The sequence below is a fragment of the Petaurus breviceps genome, unplaced genomic scaffold (genome assembly GCF_028583685.1).
Source record: "Petaurus breviceps papuanus isolate PSGF00001 unplaced genomic scaffold, PetGlider_PUasm1.0 186, whole genome shotgun sequence".
NCBI lineage: Eukaryota > Metazoa > Chordata > Mammalia > Diprotodontia > Petauridae > Petaurus > Petaurus breviceps.
The window spans coordinates 40,944,010-40,966,577 of NW_027185798.1; the positions used below are offsets into that span (position 1 = coordinate 40,944,010).

The 22,568-nt window shown below is 42.9% G+C and overlaps 1 protein-coding gene across 2 annotated transcripts in view; it reads left to right on the forward strand.

Moving 5' to 3' along the window:
* Positions 1-442: 442 nt before the first annotated feature.
* Positions 443-22,568, forward strand: part of TSPAN2 (tetraspanin 2) — a 60,562-nt gene continuing 38,436 nt past the window's right edge. For both annotated transcript variants that reach the window (XM_069090275.1, XM_069090276.1), the window contains exon 1: positions 443-573. In XM_069090275.1, the coding sequence (XP_068946376.1) occupies positions 505-573 (69 nt within the window). In that variant the 5' untranslated portion in view covers positions 443-504. The remainder of the gene's footprint in view (positions 574-22,568) is intronic.

Sequence of the window (22,568 nt, forward strand, 5' to 3'; positions counted from 1 at the left end):
CTTGGCATAGTCAAGCCCTGAGGATGTGGACAATTTCTCATACAGATTAATGAAGCTAACAGTTCTTGATCAAAAGGGTCCCCGTGGAGGCTTTTTCTTACCAAAAGCTCCTTTTATCATTGATGGGGTGTCCAAGAAAGCACTTCATAAGGCGTGGGTATGGAAAGAGACAGTCCCTAGCTACAAACACGGAGCACGCGTAACACTTGCTAATTCTGGCCCCCAAACCATTCCTGGGGCTCTCCTCTCCCCCGATCCACGCCCCTCCTCTCTCCATCACTCTCCTACGCCCTCTTGGTCCCCCTCCTCTCTCTCCAAACCCCTCTCCCATGCCCCCTCCAACTTCTCCTTTCCGTCGCCCTACATGCACAGCGCCCCCTTTCCCACCCCTCGCCTCCCCGACGCCCCGCCCTCTCAGTGGCCCCGCCCCCTCCCCGCGGGGCTCCAGCTGAGCTCGGAGCCCGGCCTGGGGACTCGGGATCCCGCTGCTGCCGGGGCCGCAGGATGGGGCGCGTCCTGGGGGGCCTGCGCTGCATCAAGTACATGCTGCTCGCCTTCAACCTGCTTTTCTGGGTGAGCCCCAGGAGGGGAGCGGGGTGGCCGCTCCCAGGCTGAAGGGGAGCAGGACGAATGAGGGGGGCTCCCCAGGGAGGAAAGGGGGGAAGGAGGGACTGCAGTTAGTGTCCGGGTCCGGGCGGGCGTGGGATCGGGAGTGACAGTGAGAAGGGGGTGAGGGGTGGGGGTGGGGGAAGGGGCGCGTGCGTGTGTGTGTGTGTGTGTGTGTGTGTGTGTGTGTGTGAGACAGCGAACCTAAAGGGGAAATAAGACTGAGACACAAAGAGAAGAAGGAGAAATCCGGAGGGAGAGGGATGAGAGGCATAAAGGGAAAAAACAAACGGGGTAGGCAGAAACGTTGGATAATGAAAGGAGAGGACTCAGGGAGAGTAATTTTAAACTGAGGTTTCATTCTGGGGCAGGGATTCCTTCCTGCCTCTATCTAAAGGCTCACCCATCCTCCTTAGTTCTCCAGGCAGTTCTGGCTGAATGGGGCACCACCTGCTTCTCCTCACCTGGTGTGGGTTTTCTACCTTCACCAGCCCCGCCTCCCCTCCCACCCTCTAACCCGCTTGTCCGTCAGTTTTTTCTTGCCAGCCTTCCCTCCCCTCTGGAGCCCGGGTCTGATCAAGGGGCCAGAAGGGTCCTGGCAGGTGCAGAATGCCCCTTTGAGGGACAACATGAAAACAGAGCCAAATCTGGAGGGGAATCTTTGGGGGGGGGGAGGGTGCAGTGCAGTGGGACATTGGTTCACCGTAGACCCAGGTCCAGAGGAGGGAGGAGGAAGTGCTGGCTGGGGACTAGAGGTTTGTGTAAGGGGGTTTTCCCAAGGTAAACAGTCTTGTCCCAGCAGCCAACCAGGTCTCTCGAAATCCTCCAATGTACCCAGCACCTTTAGATTCTCAAAGATGATCTCATCTAACTCTGAAGGAGTTTATTGCATTGACAATAGGAGGAGCAAGAACCAAATATGGTTCCCACTTCATAGGTAGAGGCTCTGGGTCTCTGGCAGAGGGTCATGATGACTTGGGTATTTCAAGTTCTTGCAGGCATGATTAAGACCCTTCTTATATCTCTCCGCCCCATTCCCTGCCTACATCTTGGAGGAATCAAAATAGGATCTAAACGTTTTCTCTCTATCTCTTAGCAACTCTCTTTAGGGTTATCACAAGATAAAAACTTCTGCTGGGGAGGAGGACTGCTCCAAAGGACAACAGACTATCTAGTGGGGTTGGGGACTGTTTTTCCTTTCGTTTTGTTTTGTTTTGTTTTGTTTTTTCTGAGAGGGAGTAGTGATATAGAAAAAAAATTATGGGTCAAAAGTTAGGAGATTCAGGTTTGGATTCTGGTTCTGACACTTCCAAGCTGCATGTGATGGTGACATTTTAAGCCTCTGTCTCCTCATATATAAAATGGAGATAATAATATCTGTAGGACCCACCTAGCAAGATTGTTGGGAATAAAGTGTCTTATAAACACTAAAATACTACATAATTTAAGTTATTCCTCTGAGATAGGAATGGGCCAGCAGTGACCTCAGCCATTGAAACTGATCAGTCTTCAAGGAAGGTATGAAGGAAAAGAATTCTTTCTGGTTTGAGGAAGCTGTTCGATTTTAGAAATACCTTGGTCTCCCAATTGTGACTAATTACTAAGTTGGCCCCTGGGAGTGGGACAGTCTCCATTTGCATCTGCCAAAGCAGAGTAATTCCCGGAAGACCACGTTCTCTCTTGGCTCAGGCTGCCCTCCCCAGGAGTCTCCAGCAGCAGCAGGTTTGGAAAAGAAGGATAGAACTGGGCTGATATGTCCTAAAATATCAAACACATGATTTCTGCCAGTCGAGACATTTTCACTGAGTTTATCTTATGAATAAGTGCTTATCAGTTGAAAAAATTCCAGATTTTTAAAATTTTCATTTGAAATGTGTTGTCAAGCCTTAATTATCTAAATGTAAATGATCTACTCTGGCTTGTCTGCTATACTTTTTTTTTTAAAGCAATTGGGGTTAAGTTACATGGCCAGTATTTTTTGTGTGGGTGTTAAGTATCTGAGGCCAGAACCGATCTGGGGTCCTCTCGACTCCTGGGCTGGGGCCGGCGCTTGCTGTACATTTTAAATACCAGTTGCAATCCTCTTCTGGACCATCTTTCCCCTTCTCTTCATGGAAACAAATTCATTTTAAAAATCTGTCTGGAAAGGGTATAATTAGGAAGGTAAATCTGCTGCAAAAAAAAAAAAGATTTATTAATTTATATTTACAGAGTACCAATTATATGGCTAGAATTGGTCTTTGATCTAGCAGAGGGGTTTGGTTTTTGGGTCCTGACCAAATTCAATCACTGTAGAGAACATTTGTGCTCTGATGTAGAAATAAAGCTGGGCAGCTTCTCTTTAAGTGAGACTTAGAGAGTTATCTGGGAGTACTGAAAGCTTAAGTGATTTGCCCATCAGCACATAGTTTATGTGTCAGAGGCCTGCCTTGCACCTAAGGCTTCCTGATTTCCAGGCCTGTCTCATAGTCACCCCACCAGAATACTTCAAAGGCAAGTAAGAGAAGAATAAAACATAGTTCCTGCCTTTAAGGATTTTGTGATTCTTTTGTTAAAAAAAAGATTATGTGAAAAAAAACCAATAAAACCATAACACCACACTGTTTATTAATGAATAGAATATTGTGTGGTATTGGTTTGCATGTTAAGGATGAGACAAGGAGAGATCTTGCACTGTTGGAGTATAAACTCACAGCATGTTGGATCTAAAAGTGGTCTGGAGGCAGTGTATTGAGATAGAAAAGGAGTCCCCGAATCTGAGTTCAAATCCTGGTCTCTCTAGCAAGGTATTTAACCTATCTCGGCCTATCTCCTCTAGCCTGCTTAGAGGTTGGACTAAGGTGCCTTCCAACTCCAGATCTTCATCTTATGATCCTCCCTCAAATTTTAGTCTGGATCTTGAATCTGACCCAATCCTACCTTCACTACACTTATGACTTGTCTACATACATGCCTTATCCCCACCTATTGAATAATAAGCTCCTTGAGGATTTGGGCTGTTGTTTTTTTTCATCTCTGAATCCCCAACAGTGCTTTGCACATTTTGGGGAGAGGGTCAAATTTGTAATTTGATACATGTAAGGGAACTCCCAGGTACAGAAATTCCCTCTACCAATGCAGATCAAAAACTACTTTCTTCATTTGTCTTCTAGAGGTATGTTGGGTGTGGTTAAATGTCACCCATGATACTATAGCCAGAATGTACCAGAGGCAGTAAATCAACATTAAGTGCCTACTATGTGCCAGACACTGTGCTAAGCACTAGGGATACAAAAAGAGGCAAAAGACAGTCCCTGCCCTCAAGGAGTTCACCATTTAATGGGCGAAACAAGAAGCTATATACAGGATAACAGGTCCAACTCTTTGGTTTTTTTTCTTTTCTTTTTTGTCTTTTTCTAGGAAAGAAGGCAGGGCATTTGGTGTTAAGTGACTTGTCCAAGATCACATAGCTAGTAAGTGTTAAGTATCTGAGGCTGGATTTGAACTCATGAACATGAGCCTTCCTGATTCCAAGCCTAGTGCTCTATCTACTACCCCATCTAGCTGCCCATACGAGATAAATGGGAAATAATTAACAGAGGGAAGGTATTAGAATTAAGAGGAGCTGGGAAAGGGTTTCTGCAAACGACTGGATTTTAGTTGAGACTTAAAGGAAGCCAGGGAAGCCAGGAGGTGGAAATGAGGAGGGAGAACATTCCAGGAATGGGGGATAGCCAGTGAAAATGCCAGGAGCCAAGAGATGGAGTGTCTTGTTCGTGGCACTGAGCAGAGGCCAGTGCCGTGGGATAGAAGGGTACATGGTAGGGAGTCGGCTGTGCCATGCTGTCTTATACATAGTATGGGCCTGAAACAATGTTTGTTGAACTGTTGAATCTAGGCCAATCTCCTAACTTGATATGGAGAAAATAAAGCCCAGAAAGGGGAAAGAAAGGACTTTTCAAAGATCAGAACAGTTAGTGGGTGAGGTTTCCTGACTTCCCTTTCAATGTGATTTTAAAGTAGTCAGAAAACATTTCATGGAAGAATTATTATTGCTAGTAATAACAAAATAACAATAACAATTACATAATTGTTAATAATAATTTTGATGTTATTATTACATAATTACATAATACAGCTATATACCATTTTAAGGTTCACAAAATGCTTTACAAATATTTTATCCTCAGAAAAACCCTGGAAGGTAAGTGCTATTGTCATCCCCATTTTACAGATGAGGAAACCAAGGTAAACAGAGGTGAAGTTACTTGCCTAGGGTCACACAGCTAGTAAGTATCTGAGACTGGATTTGAACTCAGATCTTTCTGGCTCCAAATCCAACACTTCATGCCCTGCACCTGGCCCTTTGAAGGATCTGTATAACTGGATAAAAGACAGCAAAGGGCATTGCCAGGTGGGAGGGGGAAAAGAGGAGAGAACATGATGAGCAAAATCACAAAAGAGAGAATAAATATAGCATGCCTTTTGACAGGAAGGCTGGTTAATGACTTGAATTAGCTGCATCTTGGGAAAAATCTGTACTTTGCCCCTTAGCTAGTAAGCCTGACTTGGTCTGCGTTGTTCTATAGTATTTTAATGACTGTGATCTCCATGTGGAAACTCCCTCCCAAAGTGCAGATTGCAATCCGTTCTGGACTCTCTTTGCCCCTTTTCCGTGTCTTACTGACTACCATTCTATTCTGCTTTTTGCCTCTTGGTTCACTTTTAATTTAACGAGTACTTATTAGGTGCCTTTATTCAAATTTATTACATAGGTTGATCCTAGGAGAGAAAGCAGGGTCCCTGTTCCCTGGCAGCCCAGGCCAGCCCAGCCTAGTAACATAACACATCCTGGCAAAGAGGACAGATGATTTGGCAAGGAGCTTTTCCTTGGGACAAATTACCTAAATAATTGCCTCCATTTTGTGCAGGAGGCCAATATCCAGAAAAATCCTGACCTAGTTTACCTCGAAGTTGTTTCCTGAACAATGGCCTTGGGGTGATAGGATGCTTTGGGGAGAGGGGATGAAGAACCATCTTTCTGAAAACTGAGAGGGTGACTGTCTTTAAACATGTTTCATCTACATATACACTCAGGTACCCTTGACTAGGGCTCTGCGAATTCTTCCTCTCCCTGTTTAGGCTCTCCCCATCCTCCTGTGGCATGGCTGGCCCTGAGCCTCTGGAAGGTGGAGTTTTTAATCCACAACTTGATAAATCACTTTGTATCCTGCTGGCAGTTTGGTTTGAGTTTCCCAAGGTTCTGATCCTGGCTTTATAAACACTGAACTCTATCAAACCCACTCTAACAGCATACTCCCTTCCCTGAGCGCCTCTAAATATATTCACTGTGGAATTTCAAGAGGGGAAAAAAGCAACAACCAGCAATCACCAGCCTGGAATTACTTTCTGATACTGTGGCTGATGTCTGACATAAAAGCCCTCCCTCCAGCATGTCTAAATTCAGACACCACAATCTGATAGAACAAAGTATTCCTGTGGCCGCTGGTGAAATCACCTTTATTTTTTTTCCCCTGTTGCATAGCAATATGAATAACACACCACCACCCACCCTGTCCACTTACGGTGATTTAAAGACAAACCTAGGAGCTGTTTATTCCTTGGTATATTGTCGTGAGCTCAGCATTTTCCTCACATTGTGCTGTGTACCCTGGGCTCTTGCGGCTCTACTGACCCAACAGGAAACAGCTACTCAGATGATGAAAGTCAGATGCCATATATGGCAAACAGAGCCGTTCCACTTTGCTTTTGACCCCTGCTAGTGGGGCAATGGGGATAGAGAGCGTTCCATTATCAAATGCGATGGGGAGAAGACAAATGGTAACAGTAACACCAGCAACACTACTGACATTTACAAGGCACAGTAAGTGTTACAAGGTACAAGTCATTTGGATCTCTCCGCTGCCTTGTGAGAGGGCTAGGCACTGCAGGTATTTTCCTCATTTTACAATTCAGGAAACTGAGTCTCAGAAAGGTTAAGAAACTTTCCCAGAGTCACACAACCAAGAAGTGTCAGGAATGAGATTCAAACCCAAGGATCTCCTTCCTCCCAAGTCAATGTTGTTTCTAGCAAGTTCTGCTAATCAATTTTAATATTTCACACTAGAGTCGCTAAAATCATTGGATTAAAAATGGAAGATTTTTTTTTTTACTTTTTCCTGGTAATTTCAGCTCACATCCTACCTTGCCCCTCACATAATTCATCTACAATGTAGTATCAGGAGATTGTATCTGTGGCCTTATAACTTGCTTTCTGAGAGATCTTAGGAGTAAAAAATACCTGTAACACAATATAGCAAACATATATTAGTAAGCTTGTGTTGTGTGCTGAACCTTGTACTAAGCACTGGGTAGGGACTGGGGGAGAAGGGGGTGAATATCAAACTGTAGATATACCACAGTTCCTCCCCTCAAAGTGTTTACACCCTAACTGGGGAATAAGATACCAAAGGAGATAGCTTTGATACCAAAAACTTCATGATACTCGGTAGTTACACTAGAAAGTTGCGAAATAAGAATATTACATGAAATCTTAGGGGAGGAGTCATGACCACTGGGTAGGAACTACATAAAGCAAGTAGCTTTTGAATAGGCCTTTAAGGGAGAGGTAAGAACTAGACAGGTGAAGAGGACAAGGTCAGGGAAGGGTATTGCAGACCTAGAATATCAAAAAGCCAGAGCAAAGACACTAAAACAGGAAAGTCTAGCATGTGTCCCTGGAGCCAACAGTTGTCCGGTTTGGCAGGAACACAAAATACTATGTGAAGGGAAGTAACATGGTATATGGATAGGAAGATTATGAAATACCAGATTTTGAAGGGCCCTGAATACTGAGCAACTGAATTTGAATTTCACCTGGTGGGTCATAGGGAGTCACTAAAGGTATTTGAGCAGAGGAGTGACATGATTTATATATAAGGAAGATTTTTCTGGAATTGGTATGAGGGATGAATCAGAGGATGGAAAACTCATTAGGAAGGCCTTGCACTAGTGTAGAATTGGGACCCTAGACAGTAATGAACCACTCCCTCCAAAAGCTTCAAGGCATTTTACTTGGTTGCCTGTAGGCTCTTCTTCACTTTTACACTTTTTAAGGATGGGAAGAAAGCAGAATTATCCTAGATAGCTTAGAAGTATTGTCTAGTGTCCCAGCATCGAGTGAATTTTCTCAGTGTTCAAATCAAGATATAGGCAACATATCAGTCCTGCAGAGAACAGGCTTGGCTAAATTAAAGGGATTGAGTAGATCCAGGAAGTGAAGGATTGAAGCTCCTGGATCACCTAATGTAGGAAGGCAGAAGCACGCAAGGAGGAGGAAGATTCTGAAGAGAGAAAACAAAGCATGACTAGGTCCCTTCCTCAAAGACATTCAGCCTTAGTCTCTCTCCTAGGCTCCAGGGCTCAATCTCTTATTATCTAACTGGACATTTTAAATTAGAGATGCCAAAGGTATGTCAGACAAAACCTTGCTCAAAACAGAAGTCATTATCTTTTTTTCCTCAGAACTCATCTGTCTTTCAAATGTCCTTGTCTCTGTTCAGAGCCCCACCACCCAAGTTCACAACCTCAAGGAAATTCTCACCTCCTCACTGGCTTTCATCCCCCAAATCCAATCATTTTCCACTTTGTCTCTACAAATTTAAATGTAAATAAATACAAATTTCCTGCATCCATCCTCCTCTACAGCCTTTACCTTTGCTCAGGCCCTCATTACTTGTCACCTGGACTAGAACAGTAGCCTCCTAATTGGTCTCAAATCTCAGAACACTCCATTCTCTACTCTATTACAGCTGCCAAAGTGATTTTCCTAAAGTGTAGATCTGACCACATCTGTCCCCTACTCGGTAAGCTCCAGAGTCCCCCTTTTACCTTTAGTATTAAATGGAAAATCCCCTGTTTGGCTTTTAAGGCCCTTCACAACCTGACCCCACCTTACCTTTCCAACTTTGTTTTTTGTTACTTCCTTTCCTTTACTATGGAGTTCAACCACATTGCCTTGATTTTCCTCAAGTATGATGCACTGGTCTAGGCACTAGGGCAGGGGAGAGTGACATGTGGTCCTCTAAGTCCTCAAGCAGGGCCCTTTGACTGAATCCAAACTTCACAGAACAAATTCACTTAATAAAAGGATTTGTTCTGTAAAACTTGGACTCAGTCAAAAGGCTACATCCAAGGACCTAGAAGGCCACATGTGGCCTCAAGGCTGCAGGTTCCCCCACCCCTGCACCAGGGAGACAAAGACTAATGGGAAAACAATGCCTGCCTTCACAGAGCTTACATTCTACTGGAACAAAGAAAAATTATAGGAAAGTTATAATAATAGCAATATTTTTGGAATGATCTTAAGGGAAAAGCAAAAATTCTCAGTGTTAATTCTGGATTCTCTCATAAAGGCACCATTTTGCATTCTTTCCCTTATTCTTGAAAAATTAAAACTAAAGAGAATTTTTTTAAGAGCCCAAAACTTTGTGGCCTGACATTTCAAGTAAAGAAATCTTGGAAAACTCCAGGAAATGCCTGTCACCGAAACAAGCAATAGAGAGCTTAAAGAACTAAAAACAACCAAATAATGACGAGTCAAGCTATTGATGTCTGGGAAGTAATAGTCTTCCTGTCTTACATAACATGAAATTTCAACCTTAGTATATAGCATTAGCATTTCTATTACTGATATCATAGAGATGGCAAGATGATCTCAGAATTATAGGGCTGGAAGAGACCTAGGCCAGCTCTGTTCCATCATTTCTGAGGGGAGGAATCTGAAGAATAGAGGGTTAAATTGCTATTGTTGTTCAGCTGTTTGAGCCATGTTTGACTTTCTGTGACCCTACTTGGAGTTTTCTTGGCAAAGACACTAGAGTGGTTTGCCATTTGCTTCTCCAGCTCATCTTACGGATGAGGAAACTGAGGCAAACGGGGTGAAATGACTTGCCCAGGGTCACACAGCTAGTAAATATCTGAGGCCATATTTTCATACAGGTCCTGCTATCTCCCCTGTGTTCTATCCATTGAGTCACATAGCTGCCCTAGAGGGTTAAGAGACTGTCCTAAAATTTCACAAGTAGTACTCAGGGTAGATCTTGAACCCTGATCTCCTGACTCCCATCCCAATATTTCTTCTTCTACCATAAGTCACAATCATGAAAGCATAATTTTTTATCCCCAATTACTTTTGTATCCCCAATGCCTGAAAGGTAACTGACCTTGGAATCAGGAAGACTTGGTTAAATCCTGTCTCTGACATATACAGTGAGTACAAGTGACAGACCAGTTACACATCTGTACCAGTGGAGAGAGTCTCCACACATGGAGTTCCCTTCACATGAAATCATAAATCATGGCCAGAAAAAAAAATTGTTCCATATCTAGAACATAGTCAACACATATTTATTGAGTACCTACTTTGTGCTGATCACTGAGGTTACAAAGAAAGACACTATGTGGAAACCAGCTCTATGCAGGATAAATTGGAGAGAATCAACAGAGAAGGCATAATATTGAGGAAGATCAGAATAGGCTTCTTGTAGGAGGTGGGATTTTAGCTGAGACCTGAAGGAAAGCAGGGGAGCGAAGAGGCAGAGATGAGGAGGGAGAGTATGCTAGGCATGAGGGATTGCCAGAGAAAATGCCCAGAGTTTGGAGATAGCATCTTGTTCAAGGAACAGCAAGGAGGTCAGTGCCACTGGATTGCGTGAGAGGTAGGGGCACGTATGGTGTAAAGAACCAGGAAAGATACAAGAGAGCCAGGTTATGAAGGCCTTTGAGCTCCATTTGTAATACTTTATTTTATAATTGTATAAACAATAAATATAATGTAAATTTAAGACTTTTATAACTAGAATAAGTAAAACATAATATAACATAAATTTAATAATTTTATAAGTAGAATAGAATTTTATAAATAAAATATAATATAAATTTAATTATTTCATAAATAGAATAAACCTATTCGATCCTGGAGGTGATAGGGAGCCACTGAAGTTTACTGAATGGGGGAGAGGGGTAGGTGATATAGTCAGACTTGTGGTTTAGGAAGATCAGTTTGACAGCTGAGTGGTGTATGGACTAGAGTGGGGAGAACTGAATGGACTCATTTAGTTCAGGGTTTCCAAAGACATGATATGTTCCAGTGTAAGAGTTGTCAAGCTTTCAGAAGTATGTGCTTCTCCCTGTTGTTACCTGGTTTCATGGTAGTGGTGAGGAACAGATTAGCCAAGAGGATGGTTGGCCATGGCGACTCACAAGGGCCAGGTCAGGGGCCAGATGGGGACAGTGGTAGTTCTTCTGTGTGGGGAAGCGGGGGAGCCTTGGCAGCCTCTTTGGCTGATGTGGCATCCTGCCCAGAGGAGCCAACTGGCAGAAATGCGACCAGGGACACCAAGCAGACCACAACTCCGAGCCTCTGCCTCTTGGCAGAGAACTCGAGAGGGGCAGGTGTGTCCTGGGCTTCTGATCCCTTCTCTAGTAACAGGAGCTCCAAAAAGGGAGGCAGAAGGTCTGGGGGCTAAGAAAACTTGGCCATTGACCTGCCTGTCTTGAGGTATGCCACTTAAACTCAGCATCTCCCTTTCTGCGGAAGAGTCGCTACCACTTGCCTTGCTTGCTTTACTGAGCTCATAAGGATGTGGTGAGGCAGAATGAGTCACTGTGAAAATGCTATAGAGGAAAAGACTATCAGAACCCAAGCTATAAGCCAATGTTTCCTAATGAACACTGTCCAAGCTGGCTTTCTCATAGTATGTATTTTGCCTACATGATGCTAACTGGGCTTACCACAGAGATCTGTTGCCATCAACAGTCCTGCTCATGTCTAAACCAATACTTTCCCGAAACATTTTTTATTTACTTGCTTTCACTCCTGGCATGGCTAAAAGTGGTGAAAACAGTCATGAATAGCAAAAATATGGGCATTCTAGACAACAAGAAACTAGATCTATTATCTATCTATATTTATCTATCTTTGTTATTTTTCTTTTTCTTTGCTTTTTGGAGGGCAATTGTGGTTAAGTGACTTGCCCAAGGTCACACGGCTAGTTTTTTGTGTTAAGTGTCTGAGGCCATATTTGAACTCAGGTCCTCCCGACTCCAGGGCCGGTCCTCTATTCATCTCACCACCTAGCTGCCCCATCTATCTTTGTTATTGTTGTTCATTTGTTTTCATTAATGTCCAACTGCTCGTGACCCCATTTGGGATTTTCTTGGCAAACATACTGGAGTGGTTTGCCATTTCCTTCTCCAGCTCATTTTACAGTTAAGGAAGCAGGCAAATGGTGTTAAGTGACTTGTGCAAGGTCACACAGCTAGGAAGTGTCTGGGGTCAGATTTGAACTCAGATCTTGCTGATTCCAGGACCAGTGTTCTATTCACTGTGCCATCTAGCTGCTTCTGTGTGTCTGTATGTATGCATATATGTATATGTATGTTTGTATATGTATACACACACATTTAATGCCCTGTTCTTGCCAATGTGAGAATGTGAGAAAAGCTGATAGTGAGGACATAATTACAGGTCTTCACTGTCCACCTTGATGCCACTAATCTCTTCATTTATGACCCACAACATGCATGGTACTGTGCCAGGGGCTATGGGTGCCAGAGTGCTATAGAATGAAAACAAGATGCGGTTTCCTCCCTTCATCCTGATAGTGTAGGGAACGGAAAGAATTTGACTCCCTTTTTCTGACTTGGACAGGTTGGTTGTTGCTGTTGTTTTTAGGTTGGTTTGTTTTTCTGACACCATGTTGTTTCTAGGCTTTATCTGCTAATAATGTCATTCTCTGGGAATAAGGGGTGTTTCAGTATCACTCTTTAAAGAACATCTCACAGCCAGGATCCCCTTTTCCCAATTCTTGCTAGTTATTTCCCTGTTCTCCTGTTTTCTTCAAGAGAGATGCTTTATCAATAAATACAACTAATTCACAGTTATCCAAGTGTGAATCATCCAGTTTGTGGATTGGTTAAAGCTAACTTTTTAGTTTTTGTTTCCTTCTTTCCCCACTATCAGACACACTGCTGTCCCCTCCACTCTATTGTCAAATGATGCATGTTCAAGGATGCAAATTAAATTAAAATAATTGTAATGGTCTAGGTCAGCTATTCTTAACCAAAGGTCTATGAATTTGGTCATATATGCCTATATGTTTATAATTGTATTTCATTATAATTAGTTTCCTTTGTAGTCCTATTTTATGTATTTAAAATATGTTATTCTGAGAACAGTTCCATAGAACTTATCAGATTGCCAAAAAGGTCTACAACCCCCCAAAAGTTAAGAATCCCTGGTCAATATCAAGCAGAAGGAGGTAAATTTGTCAACAGGACAAAAAAAAGCCTATCTTCCACCCCAAGGCCATATAGCAACAATTTAGACTTTGTATCTGCACCCCTGCTGCCTTCCTGGTACGGAAAATCAGGTAGACTATATGTAAATATCACCTTACCTGAACGCGTATCCCAGGAACTTCGCAGAAAGCTTTATGCAGAGCACGTGCAGGAGAATGCCTTAGCAGCTCAAGGTACGTTCAGTGTTTGGTATTTCCAGAACAACCAGGCACTAGCATCTTGCCTGATTCTGCCTCACCTAGACTTGCTGGGAAAAATTGAGCTGCACGGTCCCTTGGATTTTTTTCCGAGTGAAATCAATATGATATTTGTTTCTAGATTGTCGTTATTTCAAATTACCTTACTTCTCCCAAATCCCCCACATCTATACCCCTCTCCTACCATCTCCTCAATTTTGATACTGCATAATAATAGGATGAAAATGTACTTTTTATTCTTCCCCAAAAAATGCCACATCAGGTCCTGGAGTAAATGTGCTTCTGATTTGTAGACCCTAATGCTTCTTGTGACCAGAATTGGGTAGAGTACTCTCTGATGCAACTCCCATCTGTGATCTGATTTCCCACCAAGAGCAATTATCAGCTTAAAAGCTTTTAATGAAGACAGCTCTAGGCCTGAGATAATGTTTTCGCTTTTGTTTGAATCCACCGTAAAGACCAAGGCTGTATGTAAAACGAAGTGTGATGAATAGAACATTGGCCTGTTAGCTGGGAGAGACTTGGCTCCCATCCCATCTCTTAATATCTGGGTTACCACGCTCAAATCACTTAACCCTTCCAATCCTCAGTTTCCTCACCTGTAAAAGGACAATAGTAATATCTATAGTAAGCTGCCACTTGAGGTATAGTAGACAAAGAGCCAGAAACCTGGGTTCAAATCCTTGCCCTGATTGATATTGGCTAAGTAATTCTGGGTAGATCACTTCACATCTCAAGGTCTCAAGGTAACTATGACTATGAGAGATCTGTTTTCCTGCTCTGGTGGAAGGAGTTTCCAAAATGATGGGTCAGAATAAAAAAAAAAATGCCTACTTCACAGAATCATAGGATTGCAAATTAAGAGCTATAAGCCACCCATATGTTTTTTTCCTGGGGGAGAATTTAGCCGATTACATTTGACTGAGGGTTTCTCAAGTGCTCCCAGGAGTATCTGTGCAGTTTTCTGGGCAACCTTGAATCCTTGGACCAAGTGTTTCCCGTCAGTATCCTCTTGCTTCCAGGGCACCTACCTTATTGGTCTCTGTTTCTACTGCTGACCTGCAAGTTCAAACATCCTAGAATTCTAAGCTGGAAAGAGCCTTGTAGGTCATTGAGTCTAATAAGCCTATTTTACAGATGAGGAAACTGAGGTCCAGAAATAGTCAATTTTAGAATCTCAGAGCTGGAAAGGACCTCAGGGGCCATCTAGTACAATCCATACCCAAGAAAGAATCCCCTCTGTTTCTTGGCCAAGATCATATACCTAGGAAGTAGCAGGATCAGAATTAGAACTCAGATTCTCTACCTTCAGCCCCTTGTAAAGATGCTGAGATGAGTTAGCTAAATGCAGGGGGCAGGAAATTCCATTACTTCTACTTAAGAATTTGCCATAAGCATCGCTTGGAGAAAGCACTTCAGGAGAAATGTTGGTGTTGTCACTGGTGCTGTGAATGGTGTCTTTAAGGCCCTTCAGGCTGACCGATTAGAGTAACGCCATTAGGCCTCCTGATTAAAATTGATCAGCCACTCTGGAAGAGGATGGATAAATTACCATGTTAAGCCCAAAGACAGAGTTTCTGCTCCCACAAATCCATTTGCCATACTCTTTATCCTCAAAGAGCTCAAAGTACAAGTGACCACACTGATTATTGTTCACAGAATGTTAGGGCTATAGCAGGGCCCACAGAGGTCCTCATTTTGTGGCAGAGATCACTGAGCCTCACCAAGGATAAGTGACTTCCCCGAAATAGTACAATTGGACAAATGCCCCCTTTGAGATAATATAATAACAACAATAACGGGCATGTATATAGCGCTTCGAAGTGTGTGAGGAGTCTCCTCACAGAAACCCTGGGAGGTAGGTACTATTATTATCCCATTTTACAGATGAGAAAACAGAGGCCAACAGTGGCCATGACTCGCACGGGGTTCCACAGCTAGGCCGATCTTTAACTCAGATCTTCCTGACTCCTGACCCAGCAGTATCACTTGGTTGCCTGGATTCACAATCCAACCACGCTCATGAATCATAAAGCATTCTTGCATTTCCTTCACTTTGATCTAATTCAGCAACAACACATAATGTGCTGGTCCAGATTTAGGGACACTCAAATGGATCTGTGATCTCATCCATTTGGAAGGTCCCCCCAGGGATGCAGATCACAGCCCATGACTCTGGTCCATGTTGTCCCATACGTTTGCCTTAGGTGGTCAACCTAACATGCTTGAGGCCTTCCTCATTTGCTCCTAACATCTCTAGGACATCAGTGGACCATTCTGTCCAGCCACCTTCCTTCCCTCACCTTTGACACCCTGGACACATGACCAGCCCATCTTCTCCTCCTGTTGTACGCTGAGCTCTTCTACGCCTGCTCTTGAGATTTCCACATTGATTCCATGTTTTAGCCTGCTCATCCCCACCATGAGGCTCGCCATTGCTTTCTCTGTGATAACCATTTTAATAAAAATAGGGATATAATGATGAAACAAAAGTACCGTCCTTTCCCTCAAAGAACTTATCATTTAAATAGGAGAGAATACCCACAGATAACTATAACACAAATTAGCATAGGATAGTCAAATAGAAAAGGTACTTAATGTTAGAGCTCATAGAAGGTAGAAGTCACTTTCAGTTGAGGGAAATCAGAAAAGGCATCAAGAAGGGAATTGCCATCTGAGTTTGCCCTTTTAAAGAAGGGAAATATTTTGAAAGGTGGAGATGACAAAAGGGAATCCATTGTGTACATGTCTTATTCCCCTTTCTCCCAGTTATATTGTAAATGCCTTGAGGACAGGAGATGGTGTGAAGAAAGAGGGGGCAGTGAAGAGACTACATTAAACAATCCAGTCTCAACAGGAATATAGAAAGGAAGGTTGGGGCCAGATTGTGAGAGGTTACAATGCCAGGCTAAGAAGTTTATACTCTATTTGCTAGGCAATGGGGAGACTCTGAAGATTTTTGAGCGATACGTTCAGAGCTGTATTTTACTCAACCACTGGTGATAAAGAAGCAGGAGAAAATGGGGCAGAAAGATACCAGAGAAACCAAAGACAAGTCTATTATAAGTCCAGCCTAACATGATAAGGGCCTGCCTGAATGGGGATGTGGCAACATAAGTAGAAAGAAGGGAACTTATTCAAGAAATGCTGAAGAGATCAACTGACAATTGACATTAAACACACTCAGAAGTCACTTCATCAAGAATCCTCAGGAAAGGGGGAAATAAAATTGAAATCCATTAAGAAATTCTTATTCATTCTAATTGACATGGTTTGGGCTGATGGCCATCCCTAAAGGAAATATTTTTGTTTATCCACTTTGCCTAAATGCTTTCTAATCCCTTCTGGGATTCTTCTATTCTGATTTTTTAGAAAAACTTTTTGAAGAGTTAGTTCATGTTCTAAAGACATATGCTTGCAATTTGTAATTTCATATTCTGAAAATTGTCTGGAATATAGTTAGCTACTGAAATTCTCGAGATCCAGCTTCTTATAAATTACACATGAAAATATACAATCCTCTTTTGGTTTAGAGGGCACTGGCAAATTCTTCCACTGATATCTTTCCATTAGGATTTTCCACCTTCCTTCTCATCTTTGCATAAACAGTGAACATAATTTTCCCAACCACTTACAGTTGTCTCATTTTCAAATGCTGGTGGTTTTTGGGGCATTGGTTGTTTGTAAGTAAGGATCCGTTAGGCCTAAATAATGATATCAAAATCTATTTCATGTGGCCAATAGTCTGCCTCTTTGACATGCCAAAATCACAGAAGTCTCTGCAAAAGTAGCAATGTTTCTACCAGAAATTTTCCCTAAGGTATTCAATTCAACAACCATTTATCAAGCACCTTTTATGTGCCAAACACTGTTCTAGGTTCTAGAAATAGGGACTAGGGATAGGGCTTAGACTTGCAATTTAATTGGTATTGGGAGCTCCCAGATAACTAAAGGCCCTCCACCGATGCAGGTCATTTACAGTCTTAGGGAGTTGCCCTGAGAACTAAGAGGCTAAGTGACAAAACCAGTATATGTCAGAGGCTGGTCCTGAACCCAGGTCTTCTCATTCTGAGCCTAAAAATGTTAGGTGACTGACTGAGGCCAGCTCTCCATCTGTTCCACTATTGATGCCTCTCTAGGCACTGATGACACAAAGATGCCTTCTTATCTTGAGGTCCCGTTGCCACTGGTAAGAAACAACACATGCACAGATAAGAAATTGCAATCAATAAACATTTATTACTGGAGAAGGAAAGGCAAACCAGCCTAGTGTCTTTGCCAAGAAGACCCCAAATAGAGTCACAAGGAGTTGGACCCAACTGAAAAAACACTTATTAAGCACTTGCTTTGTCCCAGGCACTGTATTGAATGCTAGGGATACAAAAAGAGGCAAAAAGGCAGTTCCTGCCCTCAAGAAGTTTACAATCTAATGCAAAAATATGAAATTCTTGGATGGGAAGGAGCACCAGAGATTGGAAGACTCAGCAAAGATACTGAGCAGGGGGTGAGGGGCTCGATGACTCCAGAAAGGAGGTGGAGATTCCAAGAGGAGGAAGAGCATTCCAGGCAAAGAAACAGGGATGAATGTAAGCATGGGAGAAGGACCAGAGGCAAGAGCCCTGAGCAGCATGGCCTTGGCAAGACAGTTCAACTCAACGCAAACTTGGCATCTTTATACTACGTACAAGGCATCATGCTGAACAAATCACTTATCCTTTCTGAGCCTCAGTGGCCCTATATATAAAAGGAGGCAGATGGACCGGATATCTTCTATGGTTCTTTCCAATTCTAAAATCCTTTTCCAATCGCCCTTAATGCTAGTGACTTTCCTCTGTGGATTATCTCCAATTTATCTGTATATATCTTGCTTGTACATAGTTGTCTGGATGCTGTCTCTTCCCATTATATTGTGAGCTCTTGAGAGCAGGGACATTTTGCCTTTCTTCCGTATCTTCAGCACTTGGCACAATGCCTGGCACCTAGGAGGGACTTAATGAATGTTTGCTATGAGCCTATGAAGTTTTCTTAAAGTAGTCATCTGGAACCTCTAGGCTGCTGCCAGAGGAACCTCACCTTCAGTGTCCTAACTGAGGTCACCTTCCCTGCTCACCTTTCCCAACGAAACTCTCTTCTGTGTGGCACTTGTACCGAGGCACCTGCCATCTGCTTTCCAAGATGATAGCTAGTGAATCCAGTAAATTGCTCGTGTTAATGTGTCTGTGTGAACAGGCTACCCCTTCCCTGGCCCTCCAGACTTCCTAGGTAACATCTGCATTTTATCATTGGCCTTCTGGAAATAACCCTCCTCCAAAGGAAAAATGCTAAAGGGAGGCATTAGAATAAGATTGCAGAAGAATATGGGGTGCTTAGGTCCTTCTGTCAGCCCTCTTCCTAACAATAATAGTCCACGTGTATTCATTACATAAATGTTTACAAAACACTCCCTTCACCCCATAAAGTACTGGATATATGTGCATTATTTATCCCATTTTACAGATGAGGGAACTGAGACTCAGAGAGGTTAAATTATCTGTCCACAACTAGTATGTGGCAGAATTGGGACTTAAACCCAGGTCTTTTGATTCTAAATCCAATGTTCTTCCATCCATATCATGTTTGCACTTCGAATAATACTACTAAGCTTGCCTTGATTGGGAGTGATGAGGGGATTGATTGGTACCAAACATAGTCTGTTCCTGAATTGGAATCTTTATGAACTTTTCTAAGAATTAACTTGACTTGTTATAGGTTTCTTTTTTTTAGAAGTGGCAGCATGAAGCATTATTTGTGATGGAGATAAGCCAAAAACCTTTCCAATAAGATAAGGGGTGAAGCAAGGATGCCCATTATCACCGCTACTATCCGATATTGTTCTAGAAATACTAACTATAGCATTAAGAGAAGAAAAGGCAATTGAAGGAATTAGAATAGGCAATGAGGAAAAAAACTATCACTCTGCAGGTGATCGAATGACATAATCACCAAAAAACTAGTCAAAATGACTAACTTCAGCAAAGTCACAGGATATAAAATAAACCCACATAAATTATCAGCATCCCTATGTATTACCAATAATGTCCAGCAGGAAGAGATAAGACAGAGAAATCCCATTTAAAATAACTGCACACAATATAAAATACTTGGGAGTCTGCCTGCTAAGACAAATACAGGAACTATATGAACAGTTATAAGAAGCAGCCTGTATAGTAGATTGAGTATTAAGGCTTGAAATTAGGAACATCCAGAGCGGCCATGTGGCATGGGGTTTAGAATGTTTGGCTTAGAGTCAGAAAGACGAGGTGTGTGACTTGGAACAGTCACTTAACCTTTGTCTGCCTCAGTTTCCCTTCCTCTATAAGAGTGTTCGGTTTGGTGGCCCCAAGGTCCCTTCCTGCTCTAAATTTGTTTTCCCATGAAAATCTCACCTCTGATACTAGCTGTGTGACCCCAAGTAAGTCACAACTTTAATTTACTCCCAGATACTCCCAAGGATTTATTATTACCAGGGAGCTGGAGCCAGCCTTAAAAGGGCTCTTTGTTAAATGTTCAGTGGGAGTGTTTCAGAAATTGGCCTTGCTACAAGTCAGGGCTGGATTTATTGTTCATTGATTGTCTAGACTTAAGAAAGTGTTAATAATGAGATTAAGTTTAAAAGTGTATGTGCACACGTATTCCCATCCAATCCCCCAGCTGGCTTGTTGAACGTTTACCGGGATGCCCCTTTGTGGGTTCTGTGAACCCTGCTTGAGGTTAGCACTTTAGAAGGAATGAAGTCATTGCTAAGCTGGAGGCCTGGCATTTGGTAGCCAATAAGAATAATAACAATATTTCTATGGTGTCTTAAGGTTCGCAAAGCTCTTTATAACCTAATACTACCTCATTTGAGCCTCAGAATCCTCCTGCTTATTACTGAGCCAAAGACAGATTTTGATCCGCATTGGTGGAGGGAGCTCCCATGAAAGGAATTCTCCGTGCTGGTGGGATCACAGGCTCTTCCCCTATTGTGGCTGTGGATTTGTTGAAGTTGACTGTGCCAGAACCATATCTGGTTCTGTTCTTTACACAATGTCCATCCAACATGCGGTTGACACTTAGCACGTGTTTAAAATTTTTTTTCATTTAAAAGTATAATAATCATAGCTAGCATTTATATAGTGCTTGGGGGTTTACCAAGTACTTGACAAATATTATTTCATTTGATCCTCACAACAAACCTGGGATGTGGGTGTTATTTTTGGCCTCATTTTACAGATGAGGAAACTGAGGAAGATAAAAGTTAGGTGACTTATCCAGAGTCAACAGAGCTTCCAAGTGTCTGAGGCAGGATTTGAACTTAGACTTTCCTGACGTAGGTCCATGGTGCCACTTAGCTTCCTGTATAAGAATACATAAGAAGTATCCAGAAGCCAAGTTATCAGAATGATTTTGTTGTTGTTGTTCAACTGTTTGAGTTGTGTCTGACTCTTCGTGACCCCATTTGGGGTTTTCTTGGCAAAGATACTGGAGTGCTTTGCCATTTCCTTCTCCAGCTCATTTTACAGATGAGGAAACTGAGGCAAAGAGGGCTAAGTGACTTGTCCGGGGTCACCTATCTAGTAAGTGTCTGAGACCGGATTGGAACTCAGGTCTTCCTGACTCCAAGCCCAGCGCTCAAAATGACTACTGTAAGACAGTACTGGCCAAAGGAACATCAGCACTATCCCTCACCATGAGTTTAAAAGGGCCTGGTCAGGACAGCCCAAGGTGTCCATGTGCACTCTGGTGAGCAGTCACACCAATAAGCCAGTTCCCTTCTGTCATACAGTGATGAAATTCATTCCAGCCACTATTCCCTTGACCCTGGAGGATATCCTTGTGGTTTCAGGGGGTGGATGAGGGAGAGTAGAGCTCCTGTCAAGGCCTGGTGGTTTTAAACGGCAACCCCTCTTCTGATTTTCCATTCTGCACCAAATACATCAGTGCCAGAGCGGACAAATGTGTTCTGTCTGGGTGGAATAATCCCAGACAGCTATAAATTAGAGTTTGTGTACAGAGATTCCAAAAATGTGGCCCCAGGGTGGGATCTCCCTGCCCTCGTCACTTCCTCCCCTCCTCCTCCTCGTCCTCCTCTTCTGGGCTCTCCGCGGTTGCAGGTTTGGACATGGATCCTCTATCAATAGCATTTCTTCATTGTATTTTTGAAACTTTGTCATTCCCTAAAATAATTCCACAGGCTCAAATGTGTTGGTTTTGGCCACGAAGTTTTTCCTTCATAGGGTCCATAGAAGTAGCCTGCTGTCCTGGCCAGGGAGGGTACAAACCTGGGGGATAAACCCTCTGTTTACATGGGGAAAACCCACAATCCCATTGCTTCATCCTTCCAAACCAAGCTCTATCCAGATCAACTCTCTCTTCTTTTTTCAAGGACTGAAAATGAAGACGCTAGGCCACGCTTTAAAATCAAATTCTATCAGGCACAAAAATCATATTAAAAAGCAGGCAGGCTCTGCTTCCACAGCTATATATCATATTCATTATCCAATTAGCCTTTTGCTCAGTGCTGACGAGTCCAGTATCTTGGGCTTGGGGCTGGGGCTGGAGCTGGGGCCAGGGCTGGGGCTGGGGCTGGGGCTCTCCTAATCAGGCCATTCTCACTTTTCTTCTCCTTGCTATAAGCAACATTACTTTTCTTTTCTTAAGCCTCCTTCTTAGATTTGAGATTGGACTTGAGGGAGAGGAATGGAGAGGTGAGGAGAGGTGAGGAGGAGGAGGAGGAAGAGGAGGAGGAGAAGGAGGAAGAGGAGGAGGAGGAGGAAAAAGAGGAGGAGGAGGAGGAGGAGGAGGAGGAGGAAAAAACCACAGAACTCCAGAGTTGGAAAAAACACCAAGGAAATGTAGTCAAACCAAGCAGGAAGGTCCTCTGCAACACCCCCTGAAAATGGATCTCCATACAGCCTTTGTTTGAAGGCCTCTGGTGAGAGGGAAACTATTACTTCCTAAGAAGGCCGATTTCATTTTGGGACAGGTCTACTTATTACAGTTATAGGAAGGTTTTGCCCCCTTTACATTAGGCTGACATTCACCTCTACTTCTACTCAATGTAGGCCAGGCACTTTCTGAATCTCATATAAATAGCCTCATATTTCAGAAAGATCAGAGGGAGAGAAAGAAGGAGGGAGGGAAGGATGAGAGGAGAAAGAGTGATAGGATGGAGAGGGGAGAGAGGAAGAGACAGAAAGGGGGAGAGGGAGGGAGGCGAGAGGAAAGGAGAGAAAATATATGTATGTATGTGTTCATATATGTTTGAGAGAGGGAGAAAGTATGTGTCGACTAATGTGGAAATATATTTAACATGATCGTACACGTATAACCTATATCAGATTGCTTGTTGTCTTGGGGAGGGGGGAGAAGAGGGAGGGAGATGGTACTCAAACTTTTACAGAA